Source organism: Alternaria arbusti, assembly GCF_024043155.1.
Source record: "Alternaria arbusti strain BMP 1465 chromosome Unknown scaffold_9, whole genome shotgun sequence".
NCBI classification, from domain to species: domain Eukaryota; kingdom Fungi; phylum Ascomycota; class Dothideomycetes; order Pleosporales; family Pleosporaceae; genus Alternaria; species Alternaria arbusti.
This window is the reverse complement of record NW_026249949.1, coordinates 177,137-197,702: the sequence shown is the minus strand read 5'-3', so window position 1 is coordinate 197,702 and position 20,566 is coordinate 177,137. Positions and strand designations below refer to the sequence as shown.

The window sequence follows — 20,566 nt, the reverse complement described above, 5'->3', positions numbered from 1 at the left end:
TACCGTTCACACTTCAGCAGACTCTGTGTTATATTGATATATTGATACAGCAGTAGAAAAAAAGAACTATGAGGCGTACATCCGCCTCAACCAGAACGCCATTGCTGCCTCAAACCAGGCCGATCAAGCCTACGTAAACCCCCCTTCCCCTTCAATCTTCCCAAACTTTTCCCCACCTCCCATACCACCTAGCCGCGCCCCGTCGAACCGTCCCCTAACGATCCCGTATCCAGTCCTTCAAGCTAGCAATACTCGACCTCCGCCTCCTCCTCGACCCACCCCCGTCCATCCCAATATCCATACTCCGCCTCCCACTATCTATACTCCTCCTCCCCTTACTCTCCGTATCCAGCACAACAACAAGCACAGTACAATTATCCGCGCCCTTCATCTGACCCTCTCTCGACGTCAACTCCTCCGCAATCTCCTTGGCCTCTTTCCCAGATTGCCACGCATCCACCGCCAGCCGTGTGCACTCCTCCGCCTCCTTCGCCGAACCGACGCCGTCAGACGCGAGGAGGATGAGCGATTGGCCGTGCAGGGTGCGTGTGGTGAAGTGCGCTTTGTTGGAGACGAGGTCGTGGACTGCGGTTTTTCCCGGTGCGAGACCGGTTTCTACGCCGATGAGGTCGGAGAGGTCGTGGCCTGCTAGACGGTTTACGCGGGGTTTTTTGTAGTCCAGATCGCCGAGGGCGCGCGACATGCTCACGCCGCCGATGCGGGCGATGCCGGAGCGGTAGTTGATTTCGCCGCCGGCATTTTCTACGCGCCGTTTCTCCAAAGGGCTGTCGGGTGCGTGCTCCTCGCTGAGGGCTTCGACGTTCCAGCCGCTGGAGCTGACGCCGGAATCGACGCGCGTGGGGGACTGTGGCGATAGCGATTGTGGGGATTGGGGCTCGTGGTCTGCGAAGAAGACGTGGCTGTCTCCTAGGTTCGCTTGTATGAGCAAGCTCTGCTTTGTGTCGATGAGAACGAGAGAGACGGTTGAGCCTCCGTCTAGGTTGGCGTGGTCTAGATCGCGGTCGACAGCCAGCAGAGCTCCTTGTATCGCGTGCTTATACTCGGCTACATTGGACGGCTTTTGGATGGCGATGTGCTGTTCCAGGTGTGTATGCAGATGCTCTGCAACATGGTTTACCGTTTCTGTACCCCCACTGCGACCCAGTCGTTAGCTTACAAGCCACAACATTTGGGATTTTGCGGCGCTGCTTACTGTCCATCATACACAGCAAAGACAGCGAGTTCTTTCCGTGACTTGATCGAACCCGGCGTCAAAGTAACATAACGGTCTTCCTGATCTTCTCTCGCACCCAGAATCTGTGGGGAAGAACGTTAGCACGTTGTAAAGAGATCTCGGTCTCAGCTCGGAAGAACCGGCATCTAGAAGAGCGGGAAGAGCATGCAAGGAACACACAACGCACCCTGCTGACACCAACGTCAATAATGTTAACGCTCATACTTGGTTTTTGGCGTAATGAATGGAGTTTTTCGCGTGGGATGTAGTAGCAGCAACGACAGAACGGGGGCTCCCTATGTTTGTTTTTCACACGCATTATACATCGTCATAGGCCAAGCCTTGCCCAGCAACAGCTGCTTGCGTTGATAAGCGGCGGCACACGCGACCCTCACAAACAAGACGTCATCTACCCTTCCTACCTGCATACGCTGGAACCAATCAGGACGCCGCCCGCGCCACAGTTTATTGGCTTATGTACTCAGCCTCAATAGCCTAGACCGTGGAGATGCGCAAGTGTGTAGCTGCTTCTGGGTCTAGAGCACGGAGAACGTGGAGAAATCAAGGGTCATTTTGTGGGGCACGTGACGTCGTGATCTGTACTGCGCGAACGGCGGGCCCCAGAATTATATATGAGGGAACGGACCTCGCGCTGAGGATGCTTGTTGCCGGTGTATGCACATGCACGCCCTTACTTGGTGTTGAGCGAGGCTACACTTGAAAGACGGGGGCTGTGTGCGCGATATTTCTCAATCGGCGGGGCAGTTTACCCCTCGTGATGCGTGGTTTTTAACATTTGGTATGTCGATCTATCATTGCTTGGCTGTTGAGCGAGCTTCCTCGTGAAGCTTGATGTACTACGGTGTATACTCGAGAGAGACTGAAATGGTTGAAAGAAAATGCCTCATCAGCTTGCACTGCCTCGTGAGCCAAGAGCTCCTAGATACGAGCTGCTCGTTCGGCCCTTTCCGAGATCCACGAGATCCGCATGCCTTCGTCCGAGCCCACAGTATTGTGTTTCTTGTTGAGCTTGAGTCCGAAAGTCAGAGCAGTACCAAAGGACTCCCGGCGACATCCAGAGGAAGGGCGGTCCTCCTCCTCAAGCCTTCCGGGTAACACCGCTGTTCATCCATTCCTCTCGCAGTCCTTTCCATATTCCATTTCCCCTAAATCCCCAAGCCCGTTTCTCCTTCTCCAGATTCGCAAGTTTGTCCTTCAGTATCTGGTCGTCTTGCTCTCTGTCATTGCGTCCAAGCTCAGCCATCAGCTCCTCGCAAGCGATCTCTTCGCTCATGCACGCGCTGATAGCGCTTAGACACTCCTCCAGGTCCATATCATACCCATAGAGCAACTCTCTTACTGTCTCCATGGCTCGTCGATCGGACTTCAAATGATCCAGTAACCCGCGAGGTACTGAGGGCGACTTCACACCTTCGATCTTGACACGGCAGCACGGACATGTGCGATGTGGATATTTTGCTTCATCGATCTTTGGTGTTCTCATCCACTGCTCTAGACAGGATTTTCCGATGATATGACCGCATTGCTTGATTCGCACTGGATAGTCACCTAATAGCTGTAGGATGGAGGAGTCTTGGAATGAGGTGTATGAGAGTTGGCATATCGGGCAGCAGCCGGCATTGTCATCGACCACAGAAGTGTTGTCCGCTGTGACGGTGAGTAGTGAAAGTGGGATTGCGCAAGCGAAATGGTCGACGTTGGTAAATTCAGTCCTGGCGAGTATAACCTCGCGTGTCTCATCTATCCCAGCGTCCATGTCGGATGCACGTTTCAGACGCTCGTCAAGTTTCTGAGCGACTTCACTAACATCTCCCCGGCGTTGCGGGTAGTCAAAGTGAAGGACTGTCACGAACGCTGCCTGCAATCGCTCTTGCGGCGACGCGAGATCGTAGTTTGCGAGTGCCATGTACAGTCGTTCCAGATCTGTCCAGTCCTTTTCTCGTTCTTCCATCTGCTTCTCCACGGCGAATCTAAACATTCTGATCTCGTGTTCCCGGGTCATTGTTCTGTCATGACAGTCGAGCATACCCAGTAGCCACCGCCGCGCGGCATCGGCTTGTTGTTCAGTCTCTTCATCGCTTATGCCGGTGAGACGAGAGATATTTGCTGGACTTGGAAAGTGCTGTTGCTCTAGCTTCCGCAGTTCCGCGGGTGTCATGGAAAGTACGTCTTTGGGGTTCTTGTGCCTGTAGCCGAACTTGCGCAAGTCTCGTAAGCTACGTAAGTGTGCACGCACACGACGGTATACTGCCATCGTTAGCAGAGAACCTCAAAGGTGGAGAGGCTCGTCGTAAATGATTTTTCAGGATCGATACAGGGCATGCAGGTGAGTTACGTACCTGCAGCGCTCGCCGGCGCATTGTTTATTGGCGGAACCAAATCTTGGGGCTCGGCGGACATGATTGCGCAAGCTTGCAGAGAGTGCTATGGAATTTCCACGTTCGTGATAACTCGAGAGCGGGATGGAGTGGGGGGGTTCGGAAGTGGAAGGTACAAGCCTCACGTGTTTGCTCTACCACGAGGACGGAGCGACCTGAGTGGGGCAGCCCTTTCACACCCCGCACGTGACTGGTGCCTGTCGCGGGGTGAAAGAATAACCCGACTACAGGTGCAGATAATTAAGTCAGGCAAGGACCATGAATCATGCTGACTATGTAGCCATCATGGTATGCTGAGGTGATCGGTGGCAGCTGATCACCTGGACAGTTTTACCGAACGTGCCTCTTATCCTTCACCTCGCAAAGTCCAGGTGCATCTTATGTTGTACGAGAAGTTATTTCTACAGTCAATATATTAAAATCACAGCCGATTACCTAGTTATGCGCCACAGGTCCCGCGAGTGAAGCTATCTTTTCCCCAAACTACCCGAAGCAATGAGTGCGCCTATCTTTCGAAGCCACTGTAAGTCCAACTTTTTCGTCTCTGACCTCTCATACCCCCTCTGCATCGCCAGCTCACCCTCAAACCACTCCGCCGACTTCTGTATCCAAGAGTGCCAGTACATTTGGTCCTCAATCTTGTCACGCTCTTCCTCGTAGTTACGAAAAAGTTCCTGATACTCCGGTTCGGGAAACAACTCTGTGCGACAGTAGGGGCAAAGATGGCTAGCCCCTTGCCCAGCGTGAATCCAGCGTTCCAGACACTCCTTATGATAGGCATGTTGGCAAGGGGCAGTCAGTACTCCGGGGGAAGGGCAGATGTCAGACCAACAAACTACGCAGTCCACGCCTTCTGGGTCCTCTATCTCTGTGGACACATCGGTGACAGGAATCATCGGGCCTACCCGTTCCATTTCTGACGCTTCCGATAACCTTTCTTCGATTTCGTAGTGTTGCTGGTCATAGGCCATCTTAATCCGTTGCAGTTCTTCGTTGAGATCGAATTCCACTGGTATACCGAATTTCTCCCGTATTTGACGCATGCTGGCTTCGTATTCATCTAGCGACTTTCCGTAAAGACGACACTCGTTGAATATAAGTCGCTGGATGAAGGCGTAGTCATTGCATCGACCAAGACGGCCATCAAGAGCGTCGTCGTATGGGTAATCAGTCCAGACAATTCCCTTAACATTGTGGAAGGCTTCAAGAAGTGCAGTGAATGCTTCCACTGTAGCTCTAATATCCTCAGACCAATATGACTGAGGAGTGATTGCAGCTGCGTCCAGAAGAGTCAGGGTGTGAGCCTTCCCCATTGAACGCTTGACGTGGTCATTCCAGTTGGCGTACACTGGGCTGTCTTTTCCATAAAGCTGATCAAAAAGCTCCTCTATGCTGTCACGTAGAAATATCGCGTTCCAATCATCGTCATCTGTCCAGGTAGCGCATTCCACGTCATCGATTTCCCGGTCGACCCATGTATCAAATACTCCGGTTTGAGATGGTATAGGCTGAGACGAAAAGCCCAGTCGTTTCAATGGGACACGAAACACGGCGGTCAGAAATTCTTGCTCCTCGATTGGGCCTCGTGGAAAAGCATATAGTCTTGTTGTGAGAACGAGATTGAAAATGCTGGAAATCGGGTTTTCGCTCATCTTGTTTCGGTATCTTCGTGTCGCTCGAATGAAGCGGCCTGGAATTTGTTTGCTGTGGGGTCGAACTAGTGGAAATTTTTGTCGCCATTTCATTGCCTGCTCTGACAATCTGTCAGATTACAACGTGCGCCGTAGTGTCGGAGGCCCATTGTGAGAAAGATCTGCTAGCATGCGCAACGTAAGAAGACATTGCCAAACAGGCAACACAGAGTGAATGACAGTACAGGGGATGTCCATGTGGTTTTCCGGTTGGTATCCTCGATCATCCTCCTGGAGTAGTCGGAACTTTGAAGAAGATCGCGCAGCAGCCAGATCGACGAAGCAGTGAAAGCGTTCGCTCATACAATGCTCAAAGTCTCCACACTCTCCGCCTCTTCATCCCAACTGTACAGTGTCCCTTTGCCAACCCTTCTAAACACACCGTTCCCGGTCTCGACTGCCGCCAAGACTAAAACCTCAACGTAAGAATTTACTGAGTCTTTCCAAGCACATCCTTTGATGATAGTGAGTTCCTTCGGAACATATGTGAAAATCTCCGGTACCGGGGGTTTCCTAAGGCCATTGGTGGAAGCATGAAATGTGGTACCCTCCATCGGAAATCGGCACGTCAATCTAGAGTCCAACTCTTCTTCCGAAGGGGAAAGACCAAGAGGCGGGCCAGGTAGAACACCATGCTTTCGGTCGTCGTAGCGCCAGTACCCAGCCGAAGTACCGTCAAGACTATCCAAACAGGAGAAATATAATGTGGCTGCACCTAGTACAGGTCCTAGTGAGATTGTTCTAAAGCATCCGACCAAACGGAAGATCGCACGTTCGGCATCCCAGAAAGCTTTCACACAGTGAGCTTTGACGACAAGTTTCGCATCGCTAACGGATCCAAATGGATTATTGCCATCGATTCGAGTGCTCACATCGATTATATGGATAGGCGGAGGAATGGTCATACCAGAAGCTAAATCATGTAAGGGCGAGTTTATGCGCCCGTCAATGCTTGCCCAGCTCCAGGAAGGCGCTCGATAATTGCGCACTCTCGCGGGAGGATCGCAAAGATCCAATGCGAAAGTTTCCCAGAATATCGAGCGCTCCATGTCTCTGCGCCAATGACCCGCGAAATAGTCATCGTGTGTACTTTCCTGTACGCGTGATGCGATGCCTGCCATGGCTGGTAACTTGTCTGAAGGGAAAGTAAGCTGGCGAGCGCTATACGCATCTACCATGGAGTACCATAGGTTGTGTATGGTGGACTGTATGATGCCTATGAGAAACATGTAGAAAGCGCGGTCGTCGCTTGGTCGGATCAGGGTCGGTGGAGTAGGATTGCGATACAGAGGCGCGCGAAGATCGAGGACATGGTGTATTTTTCCGCCCTGAACAACATGGGCCAGAATATGCAGTGGCTCTGACGTTACGAGACGAGTATGCTCTTTCATAGCATCCGATTGGTTAACATCACACACGAAGCTGTCTTTCGAACATATTGTTGTCCACCGACCCTTCTCGTCTTCTGGGTTCTCAAGGTACCAAGGCCTCTGAAAGGCCCTGGCGAGGAACTCCAGGTTGTTCCGTACACCGAGGTTATATCCCGCTCTCATGACTTGCCCATTTTGATCTTGTGATGTTTCGCAGCAGCACCAAATTGCCTCGCGTTCCAGGAAGCATATCGTCCTTTGAGACAGGCACATCTCTTGCATCGTCCATGCTCTAGAATCCAAGACATTGAAGTTGAGTTTATCGGCCGGTCGGCATATCTGCATACAGTCATCGACGAAAGTGGGGGCGGTGATGAAAGCCTGTCCTTTGTAGTCTCCAAATGATGTCGGCAGTGCGACAACATCGTTTTTGAAGTTCTCAGATGGACGGAACGGGACAAAGATCCCGGTTGAGGAGTCGTTGGATACTGATGCTGCCAGTGTCACGGTGCTATCATGATAGAATGAGCCCATGAGCGCCGAATGCTCTTCCCAGTCGCTTTGCGAATCTTGCACGATACACAGCCTGTCGATAAATATGTACTTGATACCAAGCCGACGGCAAGTAATGATGGCGTCTTTGAACGTCTTTGGCAGCGCGGCCCAATCTATGGCATGCATATGTGCTTCCAGATTCTTGGTCGTGGTCATACCTTCTCTTGAATGGCCCCAACAATGACTCAGAGTCACATAGCGAGCGTATATACCCTCTCCTCGTACAAGATATGGGCTTTCACCCTCTTCGGCCACATATATGACTCGCTTTGGCAATTTCGGAGTATCGTTGCGACACCTCGTGTGATTGGTCTCACAGTTGGCCAACCAGCGCTTGAGGACATCGAAATACGCCTGGGAAGGCAAGTCGTTTAGTTGAACACGACCGGAAACGAAGGAGTATTGTTTGCCGGGCAGAATGGGCTCTGAGCCCAACTTGTCGCCTAGAGAAGGTAATTAGACAATGGCCGATAGAACAGCACGCTTCAGTACCTTCCTCGACCGACAAAATCATACAGGCTGCCGCCCGTTTCCACTTCGTCCAGATACCTACATATGAAGCGCCCTTCATCTTTGGGTGCCACGGTAACCAGCTGCCCGGGATGATTTGCAATTTTACAGAAGCTTTGAAGCCTTTGCTACCTTCGGGAGCAGTGACACATTGATCAGTGGTGTCTCCAAAATGTAGTTGAGGGTTCAGTGAGCTATCATTGGGGTAGTTGAGGGTACCGCGCAGCATCCTGCAGAGACGACAGCCTGCGGCCGATGCTTCCAATGCAGCCAGATCATCGGCATGGCGAAAGAAGTTCGGGGGGTAGAGATTCGAGAAAGTCAGGCCGCTGCAAAGAAAGCAAAGTGACATAGTGACAGCATGGAGCTGTAAATGCGATGACGAAGCAGACGTTGAGCCTGGGGACGGCCATTCTGCTGCCTGATGTTCGCTAAGGCGGGGCGTAGCTTCCAAGCTTGTCTCAGCTAAGGCGGTTCGCTACAGCGTGGCCATGTATGAACACTCTGTGATCGCAACTCATTGGCGTATGAGGACAAAGGTGTGGATTAAGATTTGATGTGCGGTGGAAAAAATCAAAGGCTCCAAACATCAGTACCAGCGTTGCGACTGTATGGGCCTAGTGCGTTGTGGAGTCTTGGCGCGCGGGAAGAGCCGCAATTACTCTGGCATCACCGAGACGCGACCAAGACATAGCACGCATACCCCTCGATCGCCCTTTCCTTGCGCACCATGACCCGATAGCTGATCGTTCTTTTCCTCTTCTTCGTACCATTTACAATCTCTCACCATGGCGTCGGCGGTGTTTTTTCTCGACCTGAAGGGCAAGGTATGGCGGTCAGGCCTCTGGAAGGGCTACCTATTGACCATCGCATAGACCCTTCTGGCGCGCAACTACCGCGGTGACATCCCCATGTCGGCCGTCGAGAAATTCCCCATCCTACTGAGCGAGGCCGAAGACGAGAGCTCGGCAGTCCCACCATGCTTCTCCAGCGAAGGCATCAACTACCTCTACATCCGCCACAACAACCTCTACCTCCTCGCCCTGACCAAGCGCAACACCAATGCGGCCGAGATTCTCTTGTTCCTCCACAAGATCGTCGAGGTCTTTACAGAATACTTCAAAGAGCTCGAAGAAGAGAGCATAAGAGACAACTTCGTCGTTATCTACGAACTGCTGGATGAGATGATGGACTTTGGCTACCCACAAACCACCGAGACCAAGATATTGCAGGAGTATGCATTTCATACAGCTGTAGTATGACTCTATGCTAACAACAACTCTGTAGATACATCACACAAGAGTCGCACAAGCTCGAAATCGCACGCCCGCCCATCGCAGTCACAAACGCCGTCAGTTGGCGAAGCGAAGGTATCCGATACCGCAAGAACGAAGTCTTCCTCGATGTCATCGAATCGCTCAACCTCCTCGTTTCCGCGACCGGCAGCGTGCTACGATCGGAGATTCTGGGTGCTGTCAAGATGAAGTGCTACCTGTCGGGTATGCCTGAGTTGCGATTGGGTCTGAACGACAAAGCCATGTTCGAGACCACCGGAAGGGCTACACGAGGAAAGGCCGTTGAGATGGAAGATGTCAAGTTCCACCAGTGCGTGCGATTATCAAGATTCGAGAACGACAGGACTATCAGCTTCATTCCACCGGATGGCGAGTTCGAGCTGATGAGCTACCGTCTGAACACACAAGTCAAGCCTCTCATTTGGGTAGAGTGCATAGTCGAGAGCCATTCAGGCAGCAGGATCGAGTACATGCTGAAGGTAAGCAGGTCTCTGGATAACGGCATGTAACAGGCTGACACGTCGCAGGCACGAGCACAGTTTAAGCGACGAAGCACCGCCAATAACGTCCAGATCTCGATTCCGGTCCCCGAAGACGCAGACACTCCTCGCTTCCGAACAAACATAGGCACCGTACACTATGCGCCTGAGACATCCTCCATAGTGTGGAAGATCAAGCAGTTTGGTGGCGGTAAGGAGTTCCTCATGCGCGCTGAACTTGGTCTACCATCGGTGCGCGGTGATGACGAGAAAGGAGGCGGTATGATGGGAGGCTTCGGTGGTAGCATGGGTGGTGTTGGCGGCGGAAAGGCCAAGAGGCCCATCAACGTCAAGTTCGAGATTCCGTACTTTACCACATCAGGTATCCAAGTGCGGTATCTGAAGATCATCGAACCAAAGGTAAGGAAGAATTATCATGATATGACAGGCAGTGGCTAACATACGCGCAGTTGCAATACCCGTCGCTACCTTGGGTACGATACATTACACAGTCAGGCGACATCGCTGTGCGGTTACCCGATGTAAATTAGAGGTGCTAAGAGCGCTGGCGATGAATATACCAATACGATTATGAAACCGCTTTTCATGTACACTGCGTCGTTGAATGCGTCTCATGAAGGAAATAGGGTGGTATATGACTACGAGTGAGGACTCGTAGGGTCTGGAGAAGTACCAATGCACTTGACGCTTTCGTTGACGTGTTGTGCCTGACATGCACGCACACGACATGCTAGTACCAAACTTCATATTCGACATTGGACAACATGCCTCTATGCAGTGTAGCCTCGCATGCGCGGTCCGCCTCATTTTACTTGTGACTTTTGATCTGCTGAAATTCCTGACCTTACCCTTTGTCATTTCTGAGGATTGTCTCGTGCAATAAAAGCGACACTATCATTACGAGACAGTGGTTCAAAGGCAACATGCATGGAAGTCTTGCAGCTCTAGAGGTTAGTCGGCGTCACGAGACAGTTTATTACTCAATCCTAATATCAAAAAGACGCGTACATCGTCGCACACAAGTCATACTCGAGCGTAATCGAGCAGCGATGGTGGTGTCAGAGTGAGCGTCTCGTCGGTGCTTGCGCCTCCGTGTCCGCCGATGATCGACAGTGGGGTCTCTGCATCATACGTTTGGGTATAGTTCTCTCGACTCAACCTCAACTTGCGACAGTTCACTGCCAAACTGAATGCGCAACGTACACAATGACTACAACCTTCTTGTTGTGTTAAGCAAATTTAATCTCAGCGTCTGCCTCTAGTAACGTGAAGGACGCACGCAATTCCAACAACCGACATATGTACGCGCGGTAATACCACAGCACGTTTCTCCGCGTTTTCTCCCCACCTCCATTCTCCGAAAAAGCACGCTGCAGCACATCTCACGCCGCCCTTTCTGTTTATAGTCACAAGCCCGTTTTTCGATATACGCCATCTAACCAATCACCTATTGCCTTATCCATGTTCGACCAATGCAAGTTCATCGTCAAGCTTTGATCGCCTGTTTGCGAACTCCACCACGCTTCGCTACGGCATGCCACAAGGCTGAAAGCCTGACCCTGCATCACCACCATGCCAATGACGCTTTCTCGGGAAACCTGTCCAGCTGCCGAGACAGTACGTGTATAGGCTTGCGGACGCGTAAGCTTGTAAGCGTTGTTGCTTGTCATCTCTGATCCTACGCTTCTTTACCATTCAGCGTAAGGTGGACTAACGCTCAGCTGAGCCTCGCGGGCCCCCTCCGGACGCGTTTCTATGACGGAGTAGCAGGTAAGCTATGATGGCGTCCAATGAACGGGTGGGCCGCGTATGTCGTGTCTGAGGGTATTTGTATGCTGCGGTGTTCGCGTGTGGGCAACGTTTTTTCTGGAGTTAAGGATACACAGGCACACAAGCACGACCGACACTGACAGGGCTGGGTATCGTTGCACTGAGTCGGTTACTGCATACTGCTGTTATTACGTCTACACGACATAACAACAACGGTCCTCCGGACACAGACACGAATACCACGACGCCTATACCACCATGAAGTTCACCTTCGCAACCATCACAGCGCTCATCGCGCCTATCCTCGGTCAGAGCATCACGCCAGCTCCTACATCAACGGATCCGTGGTATGGTTCCGGTCCACCATGGGCATCCTCCGACCCAGGAAAATGGTCTTCGATTTATGAATCCCTCCTCTCAGCCGGAAAGATCCCATCGACTCTGACCGCCGCGCCCTGGCCAACCGGTAGTTACGGACCGGGCCAAGGACCCTGGGGACCAGGCGGACCTCATGGCCCTGGAGGACCGGGAAGACACTGGGGAGGTAAGACACCCATATTCCAATCCCTCCCTCATACCCCATCCCCTTCCCAAACGACCCGAACCTCTACTAACCCATCCCCCTAGGCCCAGACGGTCCCGGCCCCTGGGGCTCCTCCAACTTCGGTCCCTACAGCGACTGGTCGACACGTTCAGACTGGCGATCAGGCCCCTGGACCGCATGGTGGGACGGCAGTGCATGCCCACCCTCTGACTGGCCCGGCTGGACAGCAGGACCCTGGAGTAGTTCTGCGCCCTGGACCAGCTGGAGCGGGTGTGAGGCTAGTACGACGGCGACGAGTGTTGTTACGACGACGGTGAGTGGAAGTTTGGTTACGACGACGGCGTATGGGTTGCAGGTTAATGCTGCGAGTGCGGTTGTGAGTGGGGATGGGGATGGGGATGCGGGAAGTGGAGCAAAGGGGAGGGTGACGGTGGGGATGGGGAGTTTGGTTGCGCTTGTGGGGTTGGGGGTGGGTGTTGCTGTGGGGTTGTGAGTTGATAAAGGGGAGGGATTTGAGGTGTTTGTGTCCTGAATCTCTTGGCTGGAAGCTCATTTTAGACTATGACATAAAGGGTCGTATCAGTGTAATGCCGTAGACGAAGTAACGCTCTTTCCCTTTGCATATCCTCATCATAATCAATTGAATACCATTTACATGTCGAAGTAAGCTGACTTTGCATCTGCTTGGAAAAGGGACGTGTTGAAGGGCGATAGTATGTATCTCACAACTCTAATATATATCTTCGGCAAACCAGACGTAATCTCCCCAAGACTGGATTTTCAAGAACTCATGTTCCCAACTACAACATCCTCGTCATCTTCGCCTTCCACCCCGTCTTCTCCGCGCTTCCCTGCTCTCCACTCCCCACACTAATCCCCTCATCCACCACACCCGCCTCGTCATAAATCTCATCCGGATACACCGCCCTATCGATAAACGTCTCCTTCGGCGGCGCAACAACCATCTCCAACAGCCCATACACCAGTGCCGTCGCCGTGAACCCTAGTAACCAACCAAAGCTGTACGGCCGAGCACCGACACCAGCATCAATAGCCGGATTGATAGATTGAATGAACCCCGGCATATTCGGTGCAACGCCAACGAGAAAAGCGACAATAGCGCGCCAGTTGCAACCGGCGGTGTACTTGTAGATGCCATGATATTGGTACAGCGCCAAAGTATCATACTTCCCACGATGCACAACCCAAAAGTCGACAACCATAATCGCCGCGATCGGACCCAGGAAAATCGCATAAGCAGCCATGAAGTTGAGAAAGCTACCCGCGGATGCGAGAATCTTCCAGGGAACAAGCGCCCAGCAGAGAACCGCGCAGAGAAGCTGGCCGCGGCGGATGTTGACGTAGCGGGGGAACAGGGCGGTTAGGTCGTTGGCAGCGGAGAGCGAGTTGGCGGAGATGTTGACGCCGAGAGCGGCGAGGGCGAAGGAGAAGGCGGCGAAGAAACGGGCGGCGCGGTTGTCCCAGTGCGCGATGAGGGCCATGGGGTCCCAGTCCAGAGTACCGTATTTGACGGCGCCGGCGGAGGTGGCGGCTACACCGATGAAGGCGATGAAGGTGAAGACTATGGGTAGGAAGGGCACGTAGATGCATTGCCATTTTACCGAGACGCGGGAGTAGCGGGAGAAGTCGGACTGTAGTTATCATTAGCATGGTAACAGATCTCCAGGCGGAAGTTCGTAACGGATTCCATGGAGTGTTAAGAGAACTTACCTGATTCACAGACAACGTAGCATAATTCCCAATAACACTCGTCAAACTCGACAAGAACCCCCACGAATACGCACTCCCCGTCAACGTAGCCTTCTGATTCCACATCTCACCTCCCCCATCCGTGCTCACGAACGCCCAGATCAAAATCGCAATCCACGCAATCGGCACAATGATACTCTTAGCCATAAATAGCCACCTCAACTCATTAGGATGCATAACCAGAAACGGTACACTACCGAGCCAGAAGATGAAGAAACTGATCATGGTCGCTGTATCGATGCCTTGGCTCTCAGGGATACCGTTCTCCAGTGTGAGGAAAGAGGGCCAGATGGCGCCGATCATGACGCGCACGGAATTCGCGCCGTTCATGTTTTGGATGGCGAACCAGAAGATGGCGAGGATGGCGCGCGAGACGATGGCGATGTAGGAGCCCCAGAAACCCCAGGAGGCGCGGGCGATGACGGGGAAGGGGACGTGGTGGAGGACGCCGATTGCGCCGTTTAGGGCGATGACGAAGGAGATTATGAAGAAGGCCAGGGCGACTATGCCGAGGGATTCGCGCCATGTGAGGCCTTGTGGTGGTGTTAGTTTATCCAGATTGTATTTGATGGGAAAGTGGTGGATGTACCGATTGCGATGATACTCGATGCGAATTGCCATGTTGCGGCGCTGGAGTACTGTTAGTATCTCACATTTGTTGAAGTTTGATAAAGATGGAGAGAACATACTTGAATGCATCCGACACCCAATACGAGATGAAGCTCGTTACACCCCACTTCCTGCCATGCCTCGGAACAGGGTCAAGATCTTTGTTCGTCCTATATACCATCAGTCAGTACGAAAAATCCATCATCGCGCATCTCCGTTTCCAATTCGGACCTACCATCGCGCATTGCCTTCCGCAAACGTGCTCTTGGGTTGCTCAACCCTGAGCGTCCAATGCGGCTTCTCGATCAACGGCATCCTGAAGCCTACCGTGCCAGCCACCAAGAACGTGGAAGGGCTGTAAAGATGGGAGGACCTTTTATCCTTGAGGGTCTTTCCGCGCGACGGACACAGGCGCCTTCTTATCCTCTAGCAGCACGCACAGTCTCAGTGCAGATCTCCGAACAGCGGGCGCCCAGGATTGACGTTACGTCTATATCTCTGGCAAGGCGACGATAAGATAAGCGCCACGAGCCGACCATGTCAACACTTCGTCTAGAGACATGGATCGAGACTCAGCTGGACTAGACGAACGCCTTGAGCCTTTCCTCGCAGCCTTTTGCTCGACAAACAGCCACTCACACAGCTTGTCATGATGGTTAGCGGCTGTACCCAAGGTCTCGGTCCTTGGGAAATGCGACCGTTGCTAGATGGGGCCGGCTGTCATTCGACGGTGGTGCAGGTGCAGATAAGCACCCCAGTCGGTTCGGTCTTAGCGAAGGCGCCGCTCGGTAGCGCTTCGGCTGAAATTACCCCAGAGAGGGTGATCCCCACGCGACGCGATAGGTACGATGTCTCCTCCACAGATACACATATATGTGACGGCTCTAATCAATACGAAGAGAGTGATATAGTGTATCGTAGTACCTACTAAGAGTGCAAGCGTTTGACGAGCTTTGTGGAGGAGGGGAAAACCAGTGTGTCTCGGTACTTGGGGCGCATGCACGTCGCTGCCGACTACTGCACAAGCTGGCCTGGATTCATGGGTCAGTCGCGTAATCTCGTGCATACGAGAAGTGTCATTGAGCTGAACACATGTCAAGAGCCTCGAGCGGCAGATTGAATGGGGGTCATTTGGAAGAAGCTTCGTGAAGGCAAGTACGTTCAAGTTCATCGCGTTTTGCTCAATGCGCTAGCTACACATACGCCAAAGTATGGTCCTCTCGGATGGTCGCATTCACGCCTAGGTGGACCTCACCACCCACAACCGATGAGCCAGTGACGACTAGCTCGCCTGCGGTCTGCTCGTCTGTTGTCTTGAGATGTGGTGTATCTTTCAACTTGATCTCCACGCAGCTGAGGGGCACACCGAAGTGGCTGTGCTTGTTCGATGCTGTCTCCCTCCGGTAATCGTAGATGTTGGTTTGCGCAACGGCTCCCGCTACCTTGGCTGTGGTCAAAGCGTATACGACACGCGCCTTGGTGAAGATGCGTAGATCGGAGAGGTCCTCTGAGCTAAGTGGTGGTGTGTTCAGGCCTTGTCGTTCAGACACAAAGACCAAGCGCAGCTTTCCAGGTGTTGTGCCGACAGCCGCCCTCTTGGGCGCATTGAGCTTTGTGAGGAGATTGTCGGTAGGCAGGCGGCCAGCAGTCAACATGCGCGTCTCGAGGTAATGAGCCAACTTCTGGGGGCCACCCGTTACGGATGTCTTGGTGGTGTTGTGAAGCTTCGCAGCTGTTTCAGCTGAGACCACTGTGACCGTAGGAGCGATGGAGCGTGTTGCCAGTTCCAGATCGACACCCGGACCGGCAACGGACTGGATGACAACCGTCGCGTGAGAAAACAGAGCAACCAGCGTCAGGCACAGACAGTAGGAATGTGTAAAGGCGTCTGCGGGAAGGAACGTATCCGAGGCATTAAGACGGTGGGCGGCAGGGAGGGACGTGACAAGTGCACCAACGGCGGCAGTCAGATTCTGTTCCCATCAGTACGTGCATATGTCAACATGGTAGGTTTACGTACCTGTTGCGTGAATTCGACAACCTCTGCCGGCTTTCCAACGGCTTCTTGCCAGAGGAAGACAACGTTCCGAGGCTTGCCGGGATTCGACGGCAGTGGTATAGTGGCATTCTTCTGTTCCTGTACAAGCTCGTGCCAAACAGCAACATCGATCTTTCCACCGATGCCTTCGGGTACCTCGCTCCAGTCCATGTGCCTGCTTGTCTTCTCCACAGTCCAGACGATGGAGCGCAGGCCGGACACGCCCTGACTGAGTTCAGCAAGAGGTACAGAGCCTGCCTCGGCGATGAGGGCATCGGCTTTCGTTTGAAGGAGGAGTTCGGCAAGGGTCTCGTGTGGTTGGTTGTATGGGACCAAGATAGGCGTGAAGTCGAAGAAGGCACCGGCAAAGAGTGCAGAGAGGAACTCGAGGCTGTTGGGGAGGTAGATGGCCACTCTCTTAGCACCGCGATCTTGTAGATGCTTCCCGAGAATAGCAATCTCCTTGGTAACGTCTTCCACCTTGTGCTCGGTAACGCCTTCCTTTCCGAAGACCGTCATGATGTTTGCAGTGCCGCTAGACTTTGCGCCCTTCTCGAGAGGGATCTCGCCCGTGACACGTCGCCAGATATCGCGAAGATCTCCATCTTTGCCGGCCGAGTACATGGGAGCGCCCGGGGGTCGTACGGCAAGACCGGTGCGGAGAGGATCTGCTGCATGTTAGCTGGAACGGCTGCAAACATATGGTGGGGTGCTCATACAGCCATGAGGAGTTTCGGGAGAGCGGAAGACAGCAGACTCTCCCGGCTGCCTGACATACGAAGCTACTGCCTGTCTGGCGAGCAGCAGCGGGTGTGTGTCGGCATCGGCGCTGTCGTAGATGACCCAGGCCAGGAAGCCGACGATGGTGAAGGCGATGAGGGTGCTGACGAAGTTCCAGCCCGCGAGGACCTCCCCGATAGTCTGATCAAGCTGCTCTAGAGTTCCCGCCATGGCTGAAGTCGCATGAGTGAAGTGAAGTTGGAGGGTTGGCTGGCAGCTGCGGGATGACGGCGGGGGTGAATTGGTCCGCTAGTGAAGGGACCCCTGTCGGCTCGCATGTCCGTCCTCCGATCGCCCTTGGCAAAACATGGTTGCTGTACAACCACTCTGACCTTCACCATCGCGGCACCCTGTGGCAGACAGAATGTGCCTGTAGCCGCGCGACGCTATCCGAGACTAACTACTAACCCAGCAGCATCAGTGAAAGTGTAGTCCGACACGCGAGCCAGCCCATCTCTTGCGACTCCCTTTCGGCCAAACAAACAATCAACGCGAGTAGCTAAAAGCTTCACACAACATGTCGGTAGCCCGATACGCGCAGCCTGCGACTCCGCAAAAGGCCGCGACACCATCTGCCCAGACAGAACAGCCATACACTCCCAATGGCTCCTGGCGACATCCCAAGTTTGACGAGATTGCGCGCCGCCAGTACGCTACCACGTTTGATGAGCGCAACGTCAGGGCCATCGTCCTGAATGCAGGCTTCCTGTTTCTCTCAGTATATGGTACTAGAGTCACTGAGAAGGTGAAGCTACTGGAATACGCTGCGTATGTTCCTCACGAAATGTCATCGTGGATCATGCTAATATGCACCAGAACACCGATCAACGCTGTCGTAAAAGCTGTTCCCTACAGCGCATGGGCCGTCCTTCTCGTCCGCATCGTATTCGCCGCCAATATCGTCATCGCGTTCCTCCCTCTCATCCGTCGCTACTACCCCGATGAGATTGCCGACATACCTCTCACGCCCTCACAGCGCGCCTCCATGGGCCTGAAAGCTGGCGTCCAGGCGCCCCAATCGCCAGGCTCTGCCTTCGCATCGCCGAACTATGTCACGCCTCCCCGATACCAGCGATCAACGCCGCGCAGTAACAGCTTCAGCAATCAAGAATTCGGCTCCGGGTCGCCAAACTTCGGAAGGTCTGGCTCGGGCTCACCGTTTTCACCAAACAATGGAGGAAACTTCCAGAGATCAATGAGCGGGTCTTCTGCGACGAAGCGGTTGAGCTATGGTGGCAGTTCGATGAGCAGTAGCTTGTTCGGTGACAGCTCAAGCAGCATGACGGCACCGGGCACCCCTACGCCCTCTACTGGCAAAGCGAGTGTCGGACTGAACAGCAAATGGCTGTACGAGAAGCGGAGAGACAGCAGGAGCGGCATGTTTGCGCAGTAAATTCTCATAGCGTATGATGTACAGTGACGTGGGACGGCAACACATCGCTTTATACCCTGATATATCGCGTGGGCGTTTTGGGTGATTCATTTAATTTAGCATAGCTTGGAGCTGGGGCATTGGAGTCGCCAACCTGCTGGTGTACGATAATACAAAGAGTGGAATCTTCCATGCCATAACGCCATTGATGCCTCGTATCTACGTGAACTCACTCTAATGTGTGATTCATCCGTCCGTTGCATCGTCAACCCTCTTATCCTAACTCATGAGAACCGATCCCCCTTCCGACTCCGATACACCTCCGGAGCCTCATACTTGCTCTTCTCGCCGACCCTCTGCCCCTCACTCTCAGGCGCATGTCTCGTCGGCGCCGGATCCTGACTCGCCTGCATACTGGGGTTGCCCTCGCCACCCATACCCCCATTCCCTCCTCCCTCCGCTCTCAGCCTGCCCACCTCGCTCGTCACGCTCTGCGGCGCCGCCTGTGTAGATCCTGGTTTCGCGGTTGGGTTCAGTGGTGTGGTGGTAGGAGCGGAGTTTTGTAAGCCGTGCTCGAGTTCATAGAGGCGAATGCGTTTTTGGCGATCGGCTTCGGCTTTTGCGGCGCGGTCTGCGTTTATGCTGCGTTTGGCGAAGAAGTAGGCGCCGCCGCCTGCGACTATTAGGGTTGCCCAGCCATAGCTGTGGGAAGTGTTAGGGTGGGTTCATTGGAGCTTTTGGTGGGATGGTGTTGGGGTGCGGCATGTATGGGGTGGGTGGACTTGTGGGTGTCTGCGAGAGGTGTGACGTACTATACTGATTTGACCTGTTCGACTGTTAGTACTAACGATGGGGTGGGAAGTACGCATGGAGCTTACTGTGTTCATGATGGACTGTGTATTATCGGTCTGAGAAGGGAATTGGTGTGTGTGGAAGCTTGTGGCGGCTTTGCGACAGCTCGCAAGTTTTCTGAGCGATGGATGATGAAAGTGGTCTGATTGTTGTAAGGCTGCCGGCGATTGTTCGGCGATTAGACAAGGACTCGCCGCCGCGGGGAAGAACAATTGACTGCTACAAGTCAACCTTCTCTATTACACGACCTTTTCACTACTGGTCGCAATGGTACCAGGCTTGGCCCAGAATCTCTCTGAGATATTATCGTGACTTACACTATCTCCAACAGGGACATGACGACGCACGCGCCATTTGATTTGCACTGACAGTATGTCTCAATAATAGCATTACTGTTCATGATACTCAGAGCACCTTGTCATTCCAGGAAATACTAGGCAGGCCCGCAATGGAATTTGTCAACGGCCATTGCTATTAAACACGCAGGAACCTGTGATCCGCGGCGGCGAGCTATGCCTTTTAGTCTCTCTCCGTCGAGTCTGTCACTTGGTAAGACGAAAGGGCTTCCGAAGCCACAAGACTTAACACAAAAGATGCTCTCGTTCCAAAACCAATGACCTCAGACAATGCGCTATCTCGAGATGGATGAGCGTTACAGCAGTACCTTCAAGCCATCTCGGAGAAGTGGACTTGCTGCATGGTGGAAGTTTGAGCCCAGGAGTGTCATGGCTGCAGCCAACCTCACTTTGAAGAGAAGGTGCAACACTTCGGGAGGATGGCAGCGATACCATCGAAGAAGAAGCAATGCTCACAACCATTGCCTCCACAACACGATCGCTTACTACACTGCTCGCTGCATCGTTGAGTCCGGAAGTCCGGCATGATGCGCGACAGGAATGCCTCAGGAGTGCGGAGATGACAGGTGCAATTCCTGCGTCTGCGCTATCGCGACATCGAGCCCCTTTGCTTAGGCATTGTCGACAGCGACCAACAGGCGACTCTACGCGAGAGACTGTGAGCCTATCTGCCGAAAGCGCGGCGTTCCTGCTCCAACGGGTGGCCCCACAGCCATGTAACGGGAAGGTCCACTTTAACGGGCGCCTGATCTCGAAACACCAACATCCCGAGGCTCTTCGCATTTCATGGGAGCGCCACTCACCATCTGCTGTTCCTTCGCACGAGCATAGTTTCCGGAATTGAGCCGGACATACGGCATGGCACTGTGCCAAGCCGTCGTGTTTGCATGTGGCGTGCGACGTTCTGATTCGAAACTTGAC

The 20,566-nt window shown here is 53.3% G+C and overlaps 8 protein-coding genes across 8 annotated transcripts; 3 read left to right on the top strand and 5 right to left on the bottom strand.

The window, feature by feature from the left end:
- Positions 1 to 214: 214 nt before the first annotated feature.
- Positions 215 to 1,457, bottom strand: J4E86_006981 (uncharacterized protein; the record flags this gene model as incomplete). Its single annotated transcript, XM_051447503.1, has 3 exons — positions 215 to 1,154; positions 1,214 to 1,317; positions 1,422 to 1,457. The coding sequence occupies 3 exons, from the start codon at positions 1,455 to 1,457 to the stop codon at positions 215 to 217; spliced, it is 1,080 nt and encodes a 359-aa protein (XP_051301101.1).
- An 876-nt stretch (positions 1,458 to 2,333) lies between these two features.
- On the bottom strand, positions 2,334 to 3,655 carry J4E86_006980 (uncharacterized protein; the record flags this gene model as incomplete). Its single annotated transcript, XM_051447502.1, has 2 exons — positions 2,334 to 3,502; positions 3,595 to 3,655. The coding sequence occupies 2 exons, from the start codon at positions 3,653 to 3,655 to the stop codon at positions 2,334 to 2,336; spliced, it is 1,230 nt and encodes a 409-aa protein (XP_051301100.1).
- Positions 3,656 to 8,547: 4,892 nt separating this feature from the next.
- Positions 8,548 to 10,084, top strand: APM1 (AP-1 complex subunit mu-1-Iike; the record flags this gene model as incomplete). Its single annotated transcript, XM_051447501.1, has 5 exons — positions 8,548 to 8,586; positions 8,635 to 8,993; positions 9,047 to 9,533; positions 9,582 to 9,953; positions 10,004 to 10,084. 5 exons carry the CDS (start codon positions 8,548 to 8,550, stop codon positions 10,082 to 10,084), a joined length of 1,338 nt encoding a protein of 445 aa, XP_051301099.1.
- Positions 10,085 to 11,582: 1,498 nt separating this feature from the next.
- Positions 11,583 to 12,111, top strand: J4E86_006978 (uncharacterized protein; the record flags this gene model as incomplete). The annotated part of the gene is made up of 3 exons (XM_051447500.1): positions 11,583 to 11,868; positions 11,952 to 12,048; positions 12,099 to 12,111. 3 exons carry the CDS (start codon positions 11,583 to 11,585, stop codon positions 12,109 to 12,111), a joined length of 396 nt encoding a protein of 131 aa, XP_051301098.1.
- A 557-nt stretch (positions 12,112 to 12,668) lies between these two features.
- Positions 12,669 to 14,259, bottom strand: J4E86_006977 (uncharacterized protein; the record flags this gene model as incomplete). The annotated part of the gene is made up of 2 exons (XM_051447499.1): positions 12,669 to 13,520; positions 13,600 to 14,259. 2 exons carry the CDS (start codon positions 14,257 to 14,259, stop codon positions 12,669 to 12,671), a joined length of 1,512 nt encoding a protein of 503 aa, XP_051301097.1.
- Positions 14,260 to 15,440: 1,181 nt separating this feature from the next.
- Positions 15,441 to 17,236, bottom strand: J4E86_006976 (uncharacterized protein; the record flags this gene model as incomplete). Its single annotated transcript, XM_051447498.1, has 3 exons — positions 15,441 to 16,220; positions 16,268 to 16,953; positions 17,005 to 17,236. The coding sequence occupies 3 exons, from the start codon at positions 17,234 to 17,236 to the stop codon at positions 15,441 to 15,443; spliced, it is 1,698 nt and encodes a 565-aa protein (XP_051301096.1).
- A 346-nt stretch (positions 17,237 to 17,582) lies between these two features.
- On the top strand, positions 17,583 to 18,458 carry J4E86_006975 (uncharacterized protein; the record flags this gene model as incomplete). The annotated part of the gene is made up of 2 exons (XM_051447497.1): positions 17,583 to 17,833; positions 17,882 to 18,458. The coding sequence occupies 2 exons, from the start codon at positions 17,583 to 17,585 to the stop codon at positions 18,456 to 18,458; spliced, it is 828 nt and encodes a 275-aa protein (XP_051301095.1).
- A 263-nt stretch (positions 18,459 to 18,721) lies between these two features.
- J4E86_006974 (uncharacterized protein) lies at positions 18,722 to 19,626 on the bottom strand (the record flags this gene model as incomplete). Its single annotated transcript, XM_051447496.1, has 2 exons — positions 18,722 to 19,139; positions 19,607 to 19,626. The coding sequence occupies 2 exons, from the start codon at positions 19,624 to 19,626 to the stop codon at positions 18,722 to 18,724; spliced, it is 438 nt and encodes a 145-aa protein (XP_051301094.1).
- Positions 19,627 to 20,566: the final 940 nt, after the last annotated feature.